Raw genomic sequence first — 18,086 nt, 5'->3', positions numbered from 1 at the left:
TCCCCAGAAGTGCTTGCCTCTCTTGGCCTCTGTAATGCTGCACTCACCTGGTTTGGGGCCGCCTCTTTGGCACTTTTCAGTTTGCTGTGCAGGTTCCCCTGCCGATTTCTGAGTGTTTGACCCCCGAGGGCTCAGTGTTGGACCCTCTTTTCCTCTTCTGTCCCCTCTTCCTAGGTGGTTTCCGTCAGTGTGATTCTGCGTATCCTCTGCATGGTGAGGACTCCTAGATCTCTTTTCTCCACTAAAAACCAACCAGCGTGCTCAAGTCACAGACACCTGCTCTCTCTGAAATGTCTCACAGATACCTCAAGACGTGTGTCCAAAACCAGTTCCTGATAATGGCCTGTATGCTCAGCTACCTCTTCACTCACTTGGCTTCCATTTTTTTTACCCTGACACCACCATCATCAAGCCACCATCTCTAACTTGAAGGAACCCACTTTCCTCTTCCCTGACTCCCTCCCCTTTGTTCCCTCTCTTCACTCAGTTATCATTGGAAATATCAATCAGAGCATGACACCCATTTTAAATAAAGCCTTGTGAAGACTTCCCGCTACACAATTTAGAACCAAACTGAGCTTATGGCCATATAGGGACCTTTACAGTGTGCTCCTTGCCCCCTTCCTACCTCCTGTTGTACGGTATCCCCTTTGCTCTCCACGCTGCAGGCACAGTGGCCTCTCCTCAGTCCCTTAAGCATACGAACCTCTTTCCTGAATTGGCCTCCACACATGCTGTGGCTTTTACTTGGAGCAGCTTTCTGCCTGTCCATGGCACGCTGGCCCCGGTCACTGGTCAGCGTCTCCTCAAGAAGCCTTCACCAGCCGTCCAGAGCAGCTGGTGCCTCCCCTGCCCCAGGACGTGTGCCCTGCTCTGTTCTTTCAGAGCACCAGCCCCATTCATGTTGACGGGTACTCTGTCTCCACATTTGATTGTAAACTCCTGGGGGCACAGACCATGTTCATTTTATTCACTAATTAATGACCAATGTATAAGAAACTACCCTATAAAATGTTTTTGTTGAATCAAAAAATGTGAGTGCCTGATTCTGAGCTAAAACATCTCCAAATGTAAAGGGTTTATTGTCTATGTAACTCTCTTTTTCTGAGTATATCGAATATGTATGTGTCCATATTTGTGAGCTCAGAGTATTTGTTTCATTCAACAAATATTGATTCAGCACAGTGATAGGGAGAGGTAAACGATAAATAGGCTTGTGTCTGAGAGCTCATAATCAAGTAGGGAAAACAGACAAGTAAACACATCATTGTAATACAGTACAATAGGTACTACAAGTAAGGCTTGTACTAAGGTCATCAGAAGCACCAAATACAGGCATTATTCAAGGGGTGCCTCCAAAGGGCTATGACACAGGCTGGGTCTTGAAATGCAGCCAGGCCCACTAGGCAGGTCAGGTGGGAGTGGGAATGCTAGAAGGACATACTGAGGCACGGTGTTAAATGGTAGAGAGATGTTAAAACAGCAGAGTGCTCCTGGTTCCTCAGGTTTTGATAGCAAATGTTATGAGGTTGGATAGCAAGACAGCTAAAAAACAAAAAAACCCACTTTACCCAAATCTGTTCAGTTACTGAGTTTGAGTGGGGAGAGGCTGAGTGGCTATAATGAAGAAAATTCATGGGAGACATCAGGGTCTGAGGCCATAGACAGGTCCAAGCAGAGGACGGCCCCTTTGTGGGCTCAGGGTGGGACTTCAGAGCCACTGAGAGGTTTTACGCAGTAGCTACAGGATGAGAGTTTCAGAAAAGTCCTTCTGGTGACAGGAGAAGAGCAGAGTGAGGATGTGGGGCTGTAGGCAGGCAGGTCAGAGGCTGAAGAGCTGCTAGACGAGAGACAAGGAGGGGATGAAATGGCAGAGGGAGAGGAGGGAACGGGTTCAAGAGATTTTAAAAACACTATTTGGTGGGAAGAGGGAAAATTGTTCCCAGATATCTGCTGGTTTGTACAACTAGGTAGATGGAAATGTTGTGCAGAGGGCATTTAGAGGGAACTGGTGAGGAGCCCATTTTCAGAGGAAAGGTGATTCCTTTTGAAATTGCTGAGTTTGAAGTAATAGGATACATATTCATAAGTGTGAGATGAATAAGATCGATAGGTATTCATGGTATTAGAAATCCAGTCATTCTGTTGCATGTGACAGTTAACATACATTAGTTAAGACCCAGGGGAAGCCATGCAGACGGAGAAGGACAACCAAGGACAGGACCCTGGGGAACGTGCATGTTTAAGGAGATGCCACTGGAGGATAAGTCTCTACAATTATGACCAAGAAAGAATAGTCAGAGAGGTGGGAAGACAGCAGACCTGACTTTCAAAGAGAAGGACATAACTCAGAGGTGTCGTGTGCCATAGGGGCACCATGTTACCAACGGGAAAGCAATAATTCTTCCATCATAAGCAAATTATTTTTATGACTGCAGATTAGACTTCCAGCCCTCGCTAATTGTTTTGAAAATATGTGATTAATCAAAGGAGGGGAAAGGGTGAATAGGTATGTGGTTGGATCAACTCAATTCGGTCTCTACCTCTGGAAAATCAGCTCAGTACACCAGCGTATTGGGATGGCAGTATATTTTCATGTAAACTAATAGACTATATCTTCATTATATACAATGACGTTGTATAGCACTCTGGTGCAACTTTATTACTAATCATACAATGACGGTTAACATTATTTTTTCATGGGTGGCATATACTTTTAATGTGATGTCTACTAGTATAGAAATGATAAAGGGAGCTGTGTCATCTGGAGAAGGCAGATGCCCTTGGTACAGCTCAGTTCAGAGCCTGGTCCTTAGCTTTGGTTTGGCTAAGGGGATGCATTCAGTGTTAGCCGACTCCTACGATGCTAGTTCACACACACACACACACACACACACACACACACACACACACACACACACATATAGGAATGTCAATTAAGAAAATGAAAGTGAAACACATAATTGAGCAGACAAGCTATTCATGCTTGTTGGTATCTCTATATACATATCAAACTTCATAACAACGAAATATAAGCAAAAGGTTGGTAAATACAAGCAGGTAATTGCAGGGGCAGTTGTCTGAATAATCTTATTTTGAAAGAGGGAGAAGATCTGCTTGTGTACTGTATTCAGAGTTCTATGCCAGGTATAAATAAAACTTATCTGTAGGTGAGGGCCAGAGGTGAGTAGTTGGCATGTAGGGACAGAGACAAGTAAGTCTGTCTGCTCTGAAGGACCTGACCATCCAGTCAGTGGATGGTCAGGACAAGTGGCATTCCCTGAGCCTAACTGACCTTATTGCTTACTCTAACAGTGGTTCTCAACCTGTGGGTCGCGACCATCGGAAAATACATATAGCATATCAGATATTTACATTACGATTCATAACAGTAGCAAAATTACAGTTATGAAGTAGCAACAAAAATAATTTTATGGCTGGGGGTCACCACATGAGGAACTGTATTAAAGGGTCGTGGTATTAGGAAGGTTGAGAACCACTGCAAGAGAACTGGCATGAAGGATTTGGAATGCTTTGTGTTAGTAAATATTGTTTATTGCAAATGGTTTTGAAATGCATTAGAATTCTAAAAGCATTTTTCTTTGAACCTGCAGGTTCTCCTGAAAAGAAAAAAGAACATTCATCCATGAATCAAGAAAATAGCCCTGCAAGCCCTATGAAGAGTAGAAAGACAAGTCTAATGTCTAAAGACCACCGGGCTGGGAAGAAAACCTCAGAGAATTCATCCGTACAGGGTCAGGTGCGGAAGGGAAATGACGAATCCGAAAGCGATTTTGAATCGGATCCCCCTTCTCCTAAGAGCAGTGAAGAGGAAGAGCAAGAGGATGAAGAAGTTATTCAGGGAGGACAAGATTTCAACGATGATGATACTGAACCGGAAAATCTGGGTCATAGGCCTCTCCTCATGGACTCTGAGGATGAGGAAGAGGAAGAGAAACACAGCTCTGATTCTGATGATGAACAGGCCAAAGTCAAGTACAGTGCTGGGAGCCCTGCCTACAGAGACAAACCCAGCGGTGGACCAATCCAAGATCGGAATGCAGCACTCCTCAGCTCACCCCAAGTGCCCTTTACTGCAGGAGTGGAGACTCCCAAACAGGAGTTTGATGTGTTTGGCGCTGTCCCCTTCTTTGCAGTGCGTGCTCAACAGCCCCCACAAGGAGAGAGTGAGAAGAGCCTCCCTCAGCAGCCCTATTTTCCTCCTGTGGGACTGGAGCACGAGGAATTTGACGTCTTCACGAAGGCCCCCTTTAGCAAGAAGGTGAACGTCCAAGACGGTCATGCAGCGGGGCCCGAAGCACAGACTCTCCCTGGTTGTCCCAAAAGTGTAGATATATTTGGCTCTACTCCGTTTCAGCCCTTTCCCACGTCCACAGGCAAAAGTGACAGCCACGAGGACCTTTTTGGCCTCGTGCCCTTTGAGGAAATAACTGGGAGTCAGCAGCAAAAAGTCAAACAGCGTAGCTTACAGAAACTATCTTCCCGCCAAAGGCGCACAAAGCAGGATTCGTCCAAAGGTAACGGGAAGCGGCACCACGGCACGCCGACCAGCACGAAGAAGCCGGTGAAGCCTACCTACCGCACTCCAGAGAGGGCCCGCAGGCACAGAAAGGTGGGCCGCCGCGACTCTCAGAGCAGCAACGAGTTCCTGACCATCTCAGACTCCAAGGAGAACATCAGCATTGCGCTGACTGATGGGAAGGACAGGGGGAATGTCCTGCCTCCCGAGGAGAGTCTGTTGGACCCGTTTGGGGCCAAGCCCTTCCATCCCCCAGACGTGCCATGGCACCCTTCCCACCAGGGCCTGGGCGACATCCGTGCTGACCACAACCCTGTGCTGCCCGGGTGGCCAAGACCCAACTCACTCCATGGGTCCTTTCATAGTGCAGATGCATTGAAAATGGATGACTTTGGTGCCGTGCCCTTTACAGAACTTGTGGTGCAGAGCGTCACTTCACCTCAGGCCCAACAGCCCCAGTCCATCGAATTAGACCCATTTGGTGCTGCTCCATTTCCTTCTAAACAGTAGAGACTTCTGATGGACTCTTGGTGTTAACCCGTTTCAAAAAAGGATGAATAGTTTTATGAATTTGAGAGAAAATTGATTTGTATAGCTTTTTTTTCTTTTACATTAAGGTTGGGAGCTGTTTGCACCTAAGGCAACCAAGAACTGCTTAATTACATCAATGGTGGTTTGAGGCTCAGAAGATTCCATTGCTGTGCTAATGTCTTGATCAGTTATGCGGTAGGCAGCATTTATTCCTTCAGCATCTTTGTTATCAAGAATTCGTTTCTTTATTGGTGTAGTTGTAGACAGTGCAGCATCCATCTCGTACTCAGGTAAATGTGAGAGCTGTTCCTTATTGGATTTATAGCCTGAAAGTAGAGTCAGCTTTCCTCTTGCGAGTGTTTGCAACCTTGCACAGATTTGGAAAACATACTGGTGCAAGCGGTTCAAGACCTTCAAGCCTAAGAGCCTTCAAGTAAGGAAACATGGCAGGACCATATTTCTCGAGCAGTTTATCCTTGACATCCATAAATTTCTTTATCTCATGACCAACTCCCAGTAGGAAGCTTGCGTGAGACATGCCTTCATGGACAAAGGACTTAATAGTGATGTAGGGAGTCATTGCAGATGATACAACTAATTTTACTTGGGCTACAAATGCACGTCCCCTAGGTCCAACTCTCGCATGTTCTTGGAGGTCCATAAGCCCCGTAGCAGGCTTACATCTCACCCTCTGCTGGAGAGCGATGAGGCTGCCTCTAAAGTCCAATGAGGTGTACAGGCCGACAATGTGTGGTGTAACTCCGGGCCGGACTGTAGCAAACAGCGTTAACCTCCTTTTGATTTGCTCAACAGGATTTTGCTGAGGCTTTCTTACTAAATGGTACATTAAAGACAATGCCGCTTTAATGTTCTTGTACTTCCCTTCACCAGCCACCTCAGTGTTGTCAACTATCCATGGGGCTAGGTTACCATCTTGGCTTGGAAGACCTCTTGTTCCCATGATGTACTCACGAATCTGGGGAACTGCATCATGCAATTGGGGAAAGGTTGCTAGAAGTAGTGCCAGCAAGGCTGCCGTGACACCACATAGAACCCGCTGAATAACCCGCACTGGACTTGCTGGTCCGGTCACAGCTGACAGGATGACCAGTCTAGAAGGGGGAATAGCCAGAAGCTGAAGGCTACCACCGGGCATTTCCATAGAATCCGCCATTGTGTACTTGTATAGCTCTTTATATCATTCATTCTTACAATTCACTCAGAAGAGGTGATTTTTAAATAAACCAAATCGCAAAAGGAAATATCTCCACAGGGTAGTGACTTGGTGTCTCTTCCAGGCGGGAAGAGGGAGCTGCTTTGGAAGCTCTGGCCCAGGGTTCCAGCTACTGACTTGGTGACAGCACTGACATCCAGGGGATGCAGGTGGCCTGGCTCCAGATGTGCGGGAGAACCGCGCTGTTATTTTTGTATCAGAATGTCATGTTTGTGTGCTCATCCAGGCTCATTCCAGAACCCAGCATTAAAGCCAAGGCTGTCTGTACACACACAGGCTGCACTTGTGGATTTTTTAAGGGTCCCTTCTAATTTCCAACAGTAAAACAGAATCCTGTCTTCACAAAGAATCAGAAGTTTATTTTCTGGGGAATGCAGAGATTTTAATCCTTCTACCATTCTCTACAAAGCAGAGCCAGAAATAACTACTGTGCCTAAAACTTTCATTTTTAAAAACAAGTGCCATTAATATGGAATATCTACGTTGAAGCCTAGAACAAAAACTTGATACCTGATGTGTGCAAAATGTAAAAGAAAAAATGATATAGAAGAGAGAAAAAACAGTACTTGAACATTTAATGTTCTGCTTTTGAATGGCTTCTTGCTCAAAACTTTTGTTTTCACGTCCCTAATAAAGGAGATTATTGGAAAATGGTGTGAGGAGATAAGGATTATATAGACTTTTTATTTCAGAAAAAAAAAGCTGTAGCTGAAACCCTGAGGTTTTTAAACGTTTACAATGTAAAATCATGTATATAATAATGTACTTTATTAAATTACCACCTTCACCAAATATTCCCCAGGTCAGGAGCGACAGTTTCTTTCGATAGGTTTGGGGCAGGGGTGGGGGGGTTGTAATGAAGTGCACAGAACAGTGAGAGCCCCAAGCCTTATGGGCAGGACTCAGATCCTGCTGCGAACCTCTGCCCTCTGCCGGGTTGACCATCTTACACTGGCTACATAGTAGTAAAAGGTATCAGATGATGAGGAATTGGTGTCTTAACTCTGCTAGTTGATTGTGTCTTTAATGAAAAGAACTCAGCTACCAAATTGCCTTTTTTTTTACACCATAAATCCTAATTAGAAACTTGAGATTTTATAGGAACTAATAAGATAGAAATTAAATATATGAATGTGTCTTCAAGTATTTTAAATTATAATTAACTGTCTCCTTCCCTATCAAATTAACATGTAGAAGTTTCTGTGAAAGCTATTCACAGAAAGGGTGGAAACTCTTGTCAACTGGCACTCTCCTTGATTGCTATATTTTAAATTCTCTTTGGACCCAATTAAAGTGTATTTTATGAGTAATCTTATTAGAATCTCTTAATGATAGTGTCCCAGTTGGGATGAGCTATTTGCTTGTTTTCACAGTTCTAAAAAAGAAAAAAAAAACAGTTTAAAAAAAAACAAAAACAGAAGCAAATTTGTGGACTGATAGGGAAGCAATATGTGAATCACAGTTAGCAGAGGCAGATCAAGCATCACATTACTGCTTAAGAGCTGCACTTTGGAGCCCAACTGTACCAATACTTGTCCTGTGTGTGCCAAAGGCAAATATGTTTGCACCTTTTTTTCTTTCTGATTCTCAGGTTGAGTAGTACTGCTAATCCAAATGTTTAAGTAGATGTTCTTTAAAACTTTACAAAGTAGATTCACGGGATACTTTATTTTAAAAGTGAGGAGTTGATGATTACATATAATAAATTCATGAACTACCGTAGGTTTGTATCAAACAGAAGAAATTTTTTAAAATGAAAATCTGTTGGTTGATGTGTACCCAGTGTGCTTCTTTGACTGTTTTAGCCCTTGGCCTTGGTCTCTGCTAGACCTCAGGAGTTCTGCGATTTAGAAGGGGCAGTGGATGAATTCGTGTGGTCTCCATGGGATGTAAACATGAAATTCTAGTCTCTCTCTGATACTAAGGCCTTGCTTACATTTGCTTTTCATGAAGCCCAACTGAGGTGGCTCAGTGGTTGAGTGTTGATCTATGAACCAGGAGGTCATAGTTTGATTCCTGGGCAGGGCACATGCCCAGGATTGTGTATCAATACAATGAATATTTTTAAGTGACCTGGACTCTGGGTTATAATGTGGATAAATTCTAAAGAAACAACTTTGACATTGTTTAAAATATTTACATTTTTAAGTTTCTTGTGTTACAGCCCAGTGACTTTCCTCTACAGATTATAGTTCAGAGGAAACACGTAGGGATTCAGTGGGGGACCCAGTGGGCTAGAAATGGGGAGTCCTTTGTTGGAGGAGTAGAGGCATTTCCCCCCGCAGTACAGGATGAGGGTTGCTTTCCATGTTCAGTCATCTCCTCCCACTGCTGTTAGGCTGTACATACAGCTCCATACAGCTGATACCCAGCTCCTTCCCTTGTGAGAATTATGAAAATAAAGCTCCCAAAGCATGTGAAAAAGTGTGACACACACTTGGCACACAGCACGCAGTGGAAGTTCGGCTCTATTATGGGTGGTCCAATTCTTGTTTAGGGAAGGAAAGTTGAAATTATATTCCTATTAATCAGGTGTGCGTTGTGCTGTAGCATGTTAAATAGTTATAACTCTAAACCTGTAATACTTGAACAAACATCACTAAGGGAAGTAAAATATGAAGCTAGCAAAAATCTGAGGCCAAAGTTATTTCTGCCCTAACAGCTTTAATCATGCTTGTTGATTTTGAATAATCTTTCTAAAAGTGGACCATTTGCTTAATTATTTTAATAGTATCACTTCAAAGAATGTATCTGTTAAGACGCTAACGTTGCTTGGTATAAATGTTGGGTGGAAGAGGAAAGGTTGTAGGCTGGATGAAAGTTTAACTGACTAGAATATTTATGCAAAAGGATCAGTCTGAGAAATGGTGTAATTGTTCCACTGACCCACGTGTGTGTGTGTGTGTGTGTGTGTGTGTGTGTATTTGGGCACAGTTACAACATTATTCGGGACTGTAGATAAATGTTCTTTTTGACCCTACCCTGCTTACTGTTTAACAGTGATGAGTCTTGTCCTCATCTTGCTGATGGAAAATACCCAAGTTGAGCCCCCCTCTTCTGCTCTGATATTCACCAGGCAGGGCAGTTTTCACTACTCAGCTGCTCTGCTTGGTCCTCTTAGGTTTTGGTACTTCATATAAGCACTGCTAGAAGGTACATGTGTATTGGTATCACTAGTCCTGAGGAGTTTGGGTACATTCATTTTCATGTATACAGAATGTGCAGTACACCTTTTTTTTCTTTTTAAGCAAAATTACTCATCATTTTAGGTTCAATCTTGAGCTGAGAGATCTACTGTGAGAATGAGATGGCATACTTACTGTGAGAATAACATAAATGATAGTTTATTTGAAAACTTTTATACACACTGGTGTTTATATATTAAGAGAAATATGTAAACACACATGCACATGTCTCTTCAGTAGAGTTAATGTGAATATATCAATTTTAAATGGAATTGCAACCACAATCATTACTAAAAGAACTTTCACTCCTCGTGAGGGTTTATAAAAGCCACTAAAGAATACGGTAGACAGAGGAAAAGGCAATGGGTCATCATTTGGGGTGATTTTTATTTAAAAACTGATAGTGCTATTTTTGAAAAAATTGTTTTTATTCCTAGCTCTTTTTGTGATTGAAAGTCATCTATAGTAAGCAGTATGGTAATGAACTACTTTTTAATTGCTGGCAAACAGCTTTAAGTGCACTTTCTTTGATTACATTTCCATTTTTTTTGTTAAACTTGAATTTTCTGAAGCCTTTTATGTACCACTAAGCAAATAACTTTTATTAAGCCTGATTTACATCTTTTTTATATTTCTAATAGTTACAAAATGTACTTTCTATGGTAACTTCAAATATAGCTGGGAAACTGTTATGAGATAGTACCAGTTGCTTTTATTTTCTCCCTTTATCTTATTAAGCACTAACTGATTTTACTACTTTGTCTTGACATTGCTTATTCTTATCGACTGAGTTTCTGTCCCCCATTCACTTTGTTTTGTTTGAAATTTAAAGTTATTTTCTTATTGTATTTATCATACCTGTTTTAATAATCTGCTTTCTTTAAATGCAATAAATCTCAAATGGATTGCATATTCTTTATAATCAGTGACTGGAGTTTTTCATTATTTGTCTTATTGAAAACTTTGGTTATAAACTTTATTCACTTATTTCATTCACACTACAGACATTAAGCACTATGTACCAGCTAGTGAAAGAGAAAAATGAACAGAATTGGATCTCTAGGTTCACAGTTTAGGATTCAAGTAAGAAAACCCATTGTGACATGGCATTTTTGCAACAAAAATACTTAATAGCACAATTTCTTCAGGCATTACGATTACAGATACTTAAGATGAAAATGAAGCAAAAACATAAGACTCTGAAGTGCCTTGTGAATGTTTGGCATAGTTTATGCATTATGTTTAATTTTTTAAACTCTTTAAAAACTGATAACATACATAACTTACAATTTGGTTAAATAAAATATTGTACTCCTTGGTTATGTCAGAAAAGAGGCTTTTTCAAGATAAAGAGAAAAACCTATTTATTGGATTGCTGGACTCACTTTGGCATCAATGTCGCAATATGTATTATCTTAGGTATTTATTCCACAGCCTGGAGTCTTTAGAGAGGTGGCTTGTGGAAACATTTATCTTGTTTGTTATGAATGGACTTTTTTGTTGTTGAAGTAGTAACATTTATCTAAAGTTATGTGTAAAAATAAGGGTGTTGTGTCTTTTTAATAAATGGTACAAAGGAGCAAAATATCACAAGTTAGAAGTTATATTAAAAAAAGAACTGTGGAATGTACCATTGTTCAAGTTCAGTTATAGTTAACTTCTTTAGAGACAAATACATGCCGCAATTAGAGCTGCCTGTATGGAACAGCTAGTCCCTTTGTAGGGAAGTCCGGCTCCAGCATCCTATGTGAGATGTGGCGAATAGTGTCATATGGAAGGCATGAGCATCTGAGTTTTGTGGTGCATTTAAATGTAGTTCACTTTTGCTTCAGATGCTTGACACCATTGAAATTACAACTCTGTTCTGTAGTGTTTTTGATCCCAGATTTATAGAGCAGGACTAGATCCTATGTGACTATCAGTCCTGCCCTCTGAGGACGGAAGTTTTACTCTTCACCTGAGACCCCTACTGCTAACCCTTCTCCCTTCTGAAAACAGTAAGTTTCCGTTTTGGATCATTATCTCCCTATCCTACTGTGGAAGTATGGTACAGAATTTCAGTAGCATCTGTGCCTCTTCCATATAAGCAGAGTTACTGTGATAATGCATGCAGAAGACACTTCTGCCCCTCGTCCACTAGCTGAGCTGACACTTCACATTCTTCAGCAGGGGTGGAATGACCTGAAGTGAGGATTTGGGGTGGATGTGGACCTACTCAGCTCAGCAGTTGGCAGGCATCCAGAAAGCAGGCTTTGCCTCTTGACATTTAATACAGGACAAAGGGTATATCTAGGTAGGTACCTACCTGCCAAACAGAGAGTTGTACAGCTCTGTGCCAGTCAATCACGGCCTTAAAATCGGTTACTTTGTCCAGGTGGGGGATCATAAGGTGTGATAGATATTCCCTGACTCTTCAATCCTGGTTCTAAAACATGATTTTGAAACTGTTATGCATTATAAAGAATGAGGAGCAGCACTTAATATATATAGTAAACCAGTTTATTTACATAATACATATTTTGCCATGCAGCTTATGAATTGCACTCAGATGAATAACAAAGAAGACAAGCACTATCTTGCTATTTAAAAATGCCTTATATAGAAAGATAATTGTCTCTTCAATGAGTTAACTACAACCTTATAAATCACTAGACAACTTAAAACAGCCATGGATAATTTTAAAATGTAAAGTCCGTCAGTTAAGAGCTTTTACATAGGTAAAATTAAAAATTTTAATCCAGTAAAACAAAAATAACTTAAATATACATTATTACAAGGCTCAGATTTGAAGGCAATTTTTAAATAGTTATTCTTTAATGTTAACAATGCCTTAAAAATTTTGCCAGTAGTGATGCACACAGTAGGTGGTCAATAAATGCTGATATACAGAAGTGTTTATAGTTGACAGCAATCCACATTCATTCATTTCTATGTTACAATAAATACATCATAGTAAAGATAAGAATGAGAAAGATCAGCTTTCTTACAATATTTAACACTTTCATGAAAAGATGAAATGTTCATATGGTATAATTCTTCTTACAGTCAGACCTTTTATATTTGAAAAAGTCTTAAACACATGATGCTCTTTGTGTTTATTAATTCAGGTGACAAGTACTAAATAATTCACACACTATTACAAAAAATCAGGAATATTTTTAAAAATTAAAATAAAACTTATGATTTCAATTTGTTTTTGAGAAGATTTTATAACAAAAATGGTCCCAGACCTAAAATAAGTAGACTTCTTCATTTTTTAAATGTAAATAGTGTATTTTGTTTGGCCAAAATGACAAAATATCTATTTAAAAGAAATAATATCAACTGGCTGCTGGTGTGACTCATCGATTGAGCGGTGAACTATGATCCAGGAGGTTGAGGTTCAATGGTCGGGGTATATGCCTGGGATGCAGGCTTAGTCCCCAGTGGGGGGTGTGCAGAAGGCAACTGATTGATGATTCTCTCTCATCATTGATGTTTCTATTCCTCTCCCCCTCTCCTTACCTCTCTCTGAAATGAACAGAAACTTTTTTTTAAAAAAAAGCAATATCATGTAAGCTAATAAGGGATGTTATAGGGAAAATGTATCCTGTTATCATTATACCAGAATCTTTTATTGTTTAGCACATGGATCAAATTTGTGGCCTTTGAGCCCCGCCCGTGTGGCTCAGTGGTTGAGTGTAGGCCTATGAACCAAGAGACTGCGGTTCAATTCCAGGTCAGGGCACACTCCGGGTTGTGGACTCTATCCCCCAGTAGGGGGCGTGCAGGAAGCGGCTGATGGATGTTTCTCTCTCATCGATGTTTCTACCTCTCTATCCCTCTTCCTTTCTCTAAAAAAATCAGTAAAATATGTTTTTTAAAAAATTGTGTCCTTATACAATAAAACTGCCATCTTCAAAGAGTAGTGTTCCACCAAACTACAGTGTGTCGTTGGTCTATGGGGGGAAAACTCTTTTTGCTGAGATACTAGTATGGGGAATTTATATTACAAAAACACTACACCGAAAAAAATACAAAATTTTATAGATGCATAAACTGAGGCACATTAAAGTTAACATTCCTAGTATCAGATATATAAATCGTATTTTGGGAATAAGCTTCACCATTAATCAACACTTTTGATATTTAGTAATTCCAAGGTTCTGAAGATATACCAATATTTAAAGTAGCTTATGTCAACCCATTAAGAAACTTAGGTACTATTTTATATTCCAATTAACCACATGTTTTTGACTGCTTTAAGGGATTTAACTTATGCATATGAAAAATACCAAAGAACAAGAGTGTTATGTTGTATGATAGGGCATTGAGATCTTTTTAAGTATATACAATAAAATGCCCATTTAATGTTTCAGGCCCAAATACTAGTATGTATCAATACTTTGAGTTATCAGTACAATGTTAACACATGCATAAACAGAGAAAGACCAGAGCACAGGGAATAATCTGCCATCAAATGGGGCATCTGCATGACTTTGTTCTAAGGCTTAAGGTTCATTTCAGGGTCAAGACCGGGCCATCTAGATTCTATGGCCTTAAAAGTAGCACCCATATAGCTGGGAAACCTCCCCCTACACCTCCCCCAATCATCAGGGAGTCTAGGATTGCAAATTCAGAGGTGAAAGCTTTTCTCCTGCAGGAATTTTGGAGCTAAATATCTGCACTCCACTGGCAAGCGTTCAATTATTATATGAACTTAAACAATACTTGAAATTAAAAAGCTTCAATGGCTGATTAGTTGGTTATCAGATCACAGAATTTGTCACCTGATCACATAGTGTTTGTAAGGCCATTCTTATCTGATGGGAAATGACAATGCAAGTTCTCAACACCTCTTTCAACTTAAAGGAGAAAAGGTTTAAAATTTTTGTTCCAGCAAACTAAAAAATCCCATGTTCCTAGGGAGAAGAGAACCCACGGCTAAAGGAAATAACGTCACATATGCCAGTTTCTCACAAACCATGTATTCAAAGGCTAGTGATGATTCAAGATCACTGTCCTAGCTTGTGTTAAGCATAGGCTGTCACAACCCTCGCCTCGATTAGGCACTTGGTCATCTGTAAATATTGTCTATCAAAGTATTCCCACAGGGTGACCCCATTTTATAACGGAGTGAGCCCTTCCTAAGGAAATTAAGCTGGTGGTAAGTAAAATGAATAGTGTTTTGACACTGGTTTCACATTCATTGCCAATTAGTTTTCACTTCCTGTACAAGCAGCAAAGAAATAGTTTTAAGGGCTTGTAAAGCAGTTACTATTATAGCTCCTGATGTATTTTTCCATTTTTAGAAGCTATTACTCATGATATATTAAGTAGGAAAAGGAAAAACTAAGGGGAATCTTAGAAATATTGGGGTATACAACTCCCCATTATATATTGCTGAACAGCTGAACACACCAGGTAGCTATTATACCTGAATTCACAAATGGGAGACATAGTCAGGACAAGGCTTGCTATGTCTGTACTGCATGACGTACACTGTTGACTGGTGCCACCAATATAACATCACTACTGCAAGGATATGCCAGATTTGGTGGCTCGATCCGAGGTAGTTTAGTTGTCCTGGAAAGGAAGGTAGAGAGAAAAGAATATTGGTTGTAATTTTTTTTAACATTAAAATACAAATAAATTTTTATCTCTGGCCTTGGAAATATAGTTCTACAGCAAAAAGACTGTGGTAAGCCTCAGAGCTCCAAGAAACTGATTTGAGATTAATTGAGACCCAAATATTTTTCAAGAAAGGATGAATTCATATTTGAGTCTAATTTTAAGGTTTTACTCATAAAGTACACTGGTGAATTTTAGAAATACTATTCCAAATGTGTTTTCAACAGCCTAACTTGGTTAATTTCAGGTATTTGACCTTTAATCTCCCTTGTGTCACCTTATATCTGATGAAGAAAAGACACTGCATGAGAGAAGCAAAGAAAGCTGATGCTCCCGATCATGGAGTGAGCTGGCATGGAGCAGACGCACTGCTGGGTTGGCTGTAAGTCTGCTAGGAGCACTTTTATTTCCAGCAGCTGTGTAAGGAGAAAGCTCATATCAGCATCTTGAGCTATCACACTAATGAAATAATCTGCAAAATGTAATTAGTGACTGGTTAATTAAGGTTGGTAGTTCATATACAACTTAGGAGAACTATTTCTCTTCGTGGTCAAAGGTTAAATTCCAAGGAGATTAAGTAATTAACATGTGGGAAGCTTCTGGAAAAATAAGGAAATGAAATCCAGAGTTAAATAACTTTTTCTTGTAATGTAAACATCTCTAACCTTTTTTTTTCTTTTTTCTTTACCAAGAAAAAGAACCAGTACACTATGTAGATTTTAAAATGTAAGTCAATAGAATTATTTCTGTAGGGGTTTTTTGCCCTTTTTTGTGTGTCATGGACCCGTTGACAGTCTTATAAAACCTATAAATTCATTTTTAAAAGCCAAGAATACAGAGGATTAAAAAGAAAATTGATTATATTGTTACACAAGTATCGCAGAGCTACTAAGTCCTGTCCATGGATACCTGAGGGATGCTTGGACTCATTAAATACATTGTGATGTTTATATATTAAAAATTTAACCTGAGCTGAAAGGAAGTTTTTAGGTTTAAGTTTTTTTTTTTCTTTAAAATAATATTTTTATTGATTTCAGAGAGGAAAGGAGAGGGAGAGAGAAATAGAAACATCAATGATGAGAAAGAATCATTGAACGGCTGCCTCCTACACACTCCACATGTGCCCTGACTGGGAATCAAACTGTGACCTCCTGAGTCCATAGGTCAATGCTCAACCACTGAGCCACGCCAGTTGGGCAAGGTTTAAGTTTTTTTGATTTCACAGTATTCACCCACCATTTCGTCACCAATGCACATGGCCAGACAAGGTTCTTAAGCCACGCGTCTGTGAACATCTGAGACTATCAATTTTATCTGTAGACTTTTCACGGCCTGCACATCACTGCTCAAAGGTATCCATACTGCACCAATATTCAGCTACATGGGGCACATTTTATGTCAAGTTCATCTTGCTGGAATGTTAAGTTACTTAACATTTGACCTTTTAAAAGTGTCCTATACTAGACAACTGGGAACTCCTGAATATTTTAAGGCCTAAAAATACTGGAGAATGTTTATGGTTTAATTTTCTACATGTCTGTGATCAAGAGGAAACACTTTTTAAAATAATTATTAATAAATTTATACAAACATGTATTCTATCAGAACTGTTTTCTGAGGAAAATTCCAGCCCTGCTTGGAGGATGGGTGGTCTCCAATTCAGGGACATGTCCTAATTATGGTCCTGAATCCTAATGTTTATTTACAACACTCAGGTTCTTCTTCGTGTTCCATTCTTATAAAACTCAGTGGTGAAAACCAAGTGTACAGAGGAAAGTTGCAGGTTCTACATTCTATTCATTTTCTTCTTCCCTTGCACACATGAGCAGCGGCACCTTCAATTCACTGGGAAGGTGATTCTTAGCCCAGGAGAAAGGAAGGACAAGCCTGCAGTTTGAATTTATCTACTCCCCAGTCCTGGCCCCCCCAACCTGAAACATCACTGCTTTCATATTATTCTTGACTCAGCCAAAGCTTATCTGGGCTTGTAACCTGGGCTTGAATCCACACCCATTGGATTCAATCCATAATGTGAGGATGACAGGAAAAATTTGTGAAAGTTCAAGTTTTAGATAACACTTGAGATTAGGAGAGCCGTTCCATAAGCAATAATATTGAAAAAGTAAATCTAAGTTTACTTATCAACAATATATTTAGAATAAAGTTATATAGTCACTATACAAGCAGTACCTACCTGGAAAGTACCGCTCTGGAACTTTGGAAATGTAGAACAGGAAAGCAAGAAGTGCGATCACGTACATCACAAGCACACGGGGTGCAAAGTCCTAAAAAGCAAAACATACTGTTCACAGGTCTCCCACTGTGGCTGAAACCCCAATTTATTAGGAATCTAATTTACAGACTGAATTTATAGGTGGGATTTAAGTCTGCTAAATCTCAATTGCTTTTGCAGTTTCCAATAACAGAAACCTCACTGTTAATACTGCAGAAAGCAGTCCACAAGAGTGGAATATAGAGTGCCCTAAAGGTTAGGGTACTAAAGGAGCCAGAACTTTAATAAGGTTGAAGGTCCTACATCAACAATCCATCTACAGGCATATGGGTGGAGTGCATGTGGGATGGAATTACCACATGAATAAGCAAAAAGAGGGAAGACCAGGGACTTGGGCTGAAAGACCCAAGAGGTTTAGCCGAGTAATGAAGTCTGTTCCACTATCCCGGGAACATGGCCCTGTTGAATACTATTATGAAGCAGTCCATCTCACAGCTCAAACAGCATTTCCTTGCCCTAAGACTATCAGCCAGCTATCAGTAATATACCAGTATACTGTTCCTAATCTGGTTATATACCCAATTTACCAAGAACCCAATAAAGGAATAAAGACAAAGTACTTTTCTTCCGTCTTCAAATATCTGATCATTATCACTGCCCTCCCTAAATTCTATATCCTCAGACTAATCAACCTAAAGATTTCTCAAACATTCTAGAACATGACTCGACCCTACCTCCCAGAATTAGTCCTTC

General features: G+C 40.1%; 2 protein-coding genes across 11 annotated transcripts in view; one reads left to right on the top strand and one right to left on the bottom strand.

Moving 5' to 3' along the window:
• BMP2K (BMP2 inducible kinase) overlaps window positions 1-10,412 on the top strand; it is a 139,058-nt gene extending 128,646 nt beyond the window's left edge. For all 6 annotated transcript variants that reach the window (XM_059667579.1, XM_059667542.1, XM_059667551.1 and 3 more), the window contains one exon: window positions 3,615-10,412. In XM_059667579.1, coding sequence (XP_059523562.1) covers window positions 3,615-5,050 — 1,436 coding nt within the window. In that variant the 3' untranslated portion in view covers window positions 5,051-10,412. The remainder of the gene's footprint in view (window positions 1-3,614) is intronic.
• The window catches only part of PAQR3 (progestin and adipoQ receptor family member 3), a 91,371-nt gene that overhangs the window by 59,919 nt on the left and 13,366 nt on the right, over window positions 1-18,086 (bottom strand). For 2 of the 5 annotated variants that reach the window (XM_059667591.1, XM_059667623.1), the window contains 2 exons: window positions 17,295-17,385; window positions 11,974-15,055 (listed from right to left, as the gene is read on the bottom strand). In XM_059667591.1, coding sequence (XP_059523574.1) covers window positions 14,913-15,055; window positions 17,295-17,385 — 234 coding nt within the window. In that variant the 3' untranslated portion in view covers window positions 11,974-14,912. Of the gene's footprint in view, window positions 1-4,229; window positions 5,073-11,787; window positions 11,916-11,973; window positions 15,056-17,294; window positions 17,386-18,086 lie in introns of those variants that run through there. The other 3 variants (XR_009448891.1, XM_059667600.1, XM_059667614.1) reach the window with 3 other exon arrangements.

This window comes from Myotis daubentonii, chromosome 1, assembly GCF_963259705.1.
Source record: "Myotis daubentonii chromosome 1, mMyoDau2.1, whole genome shotgun sequence".
In the NCBI taxonomy this organism is placed as follows: domain Eukaryota; kingdom Metazoa; phylum Chordata; class Mammalia; order Chiroptera; family Vespertilionidae; genus Myotis; species Myotis daubentonii.
The sequence above is the reverse complement of the archived record's forward strand: the minus strand, read 5'-3'. Positions and strand labels throughout refer to the sequence as shown.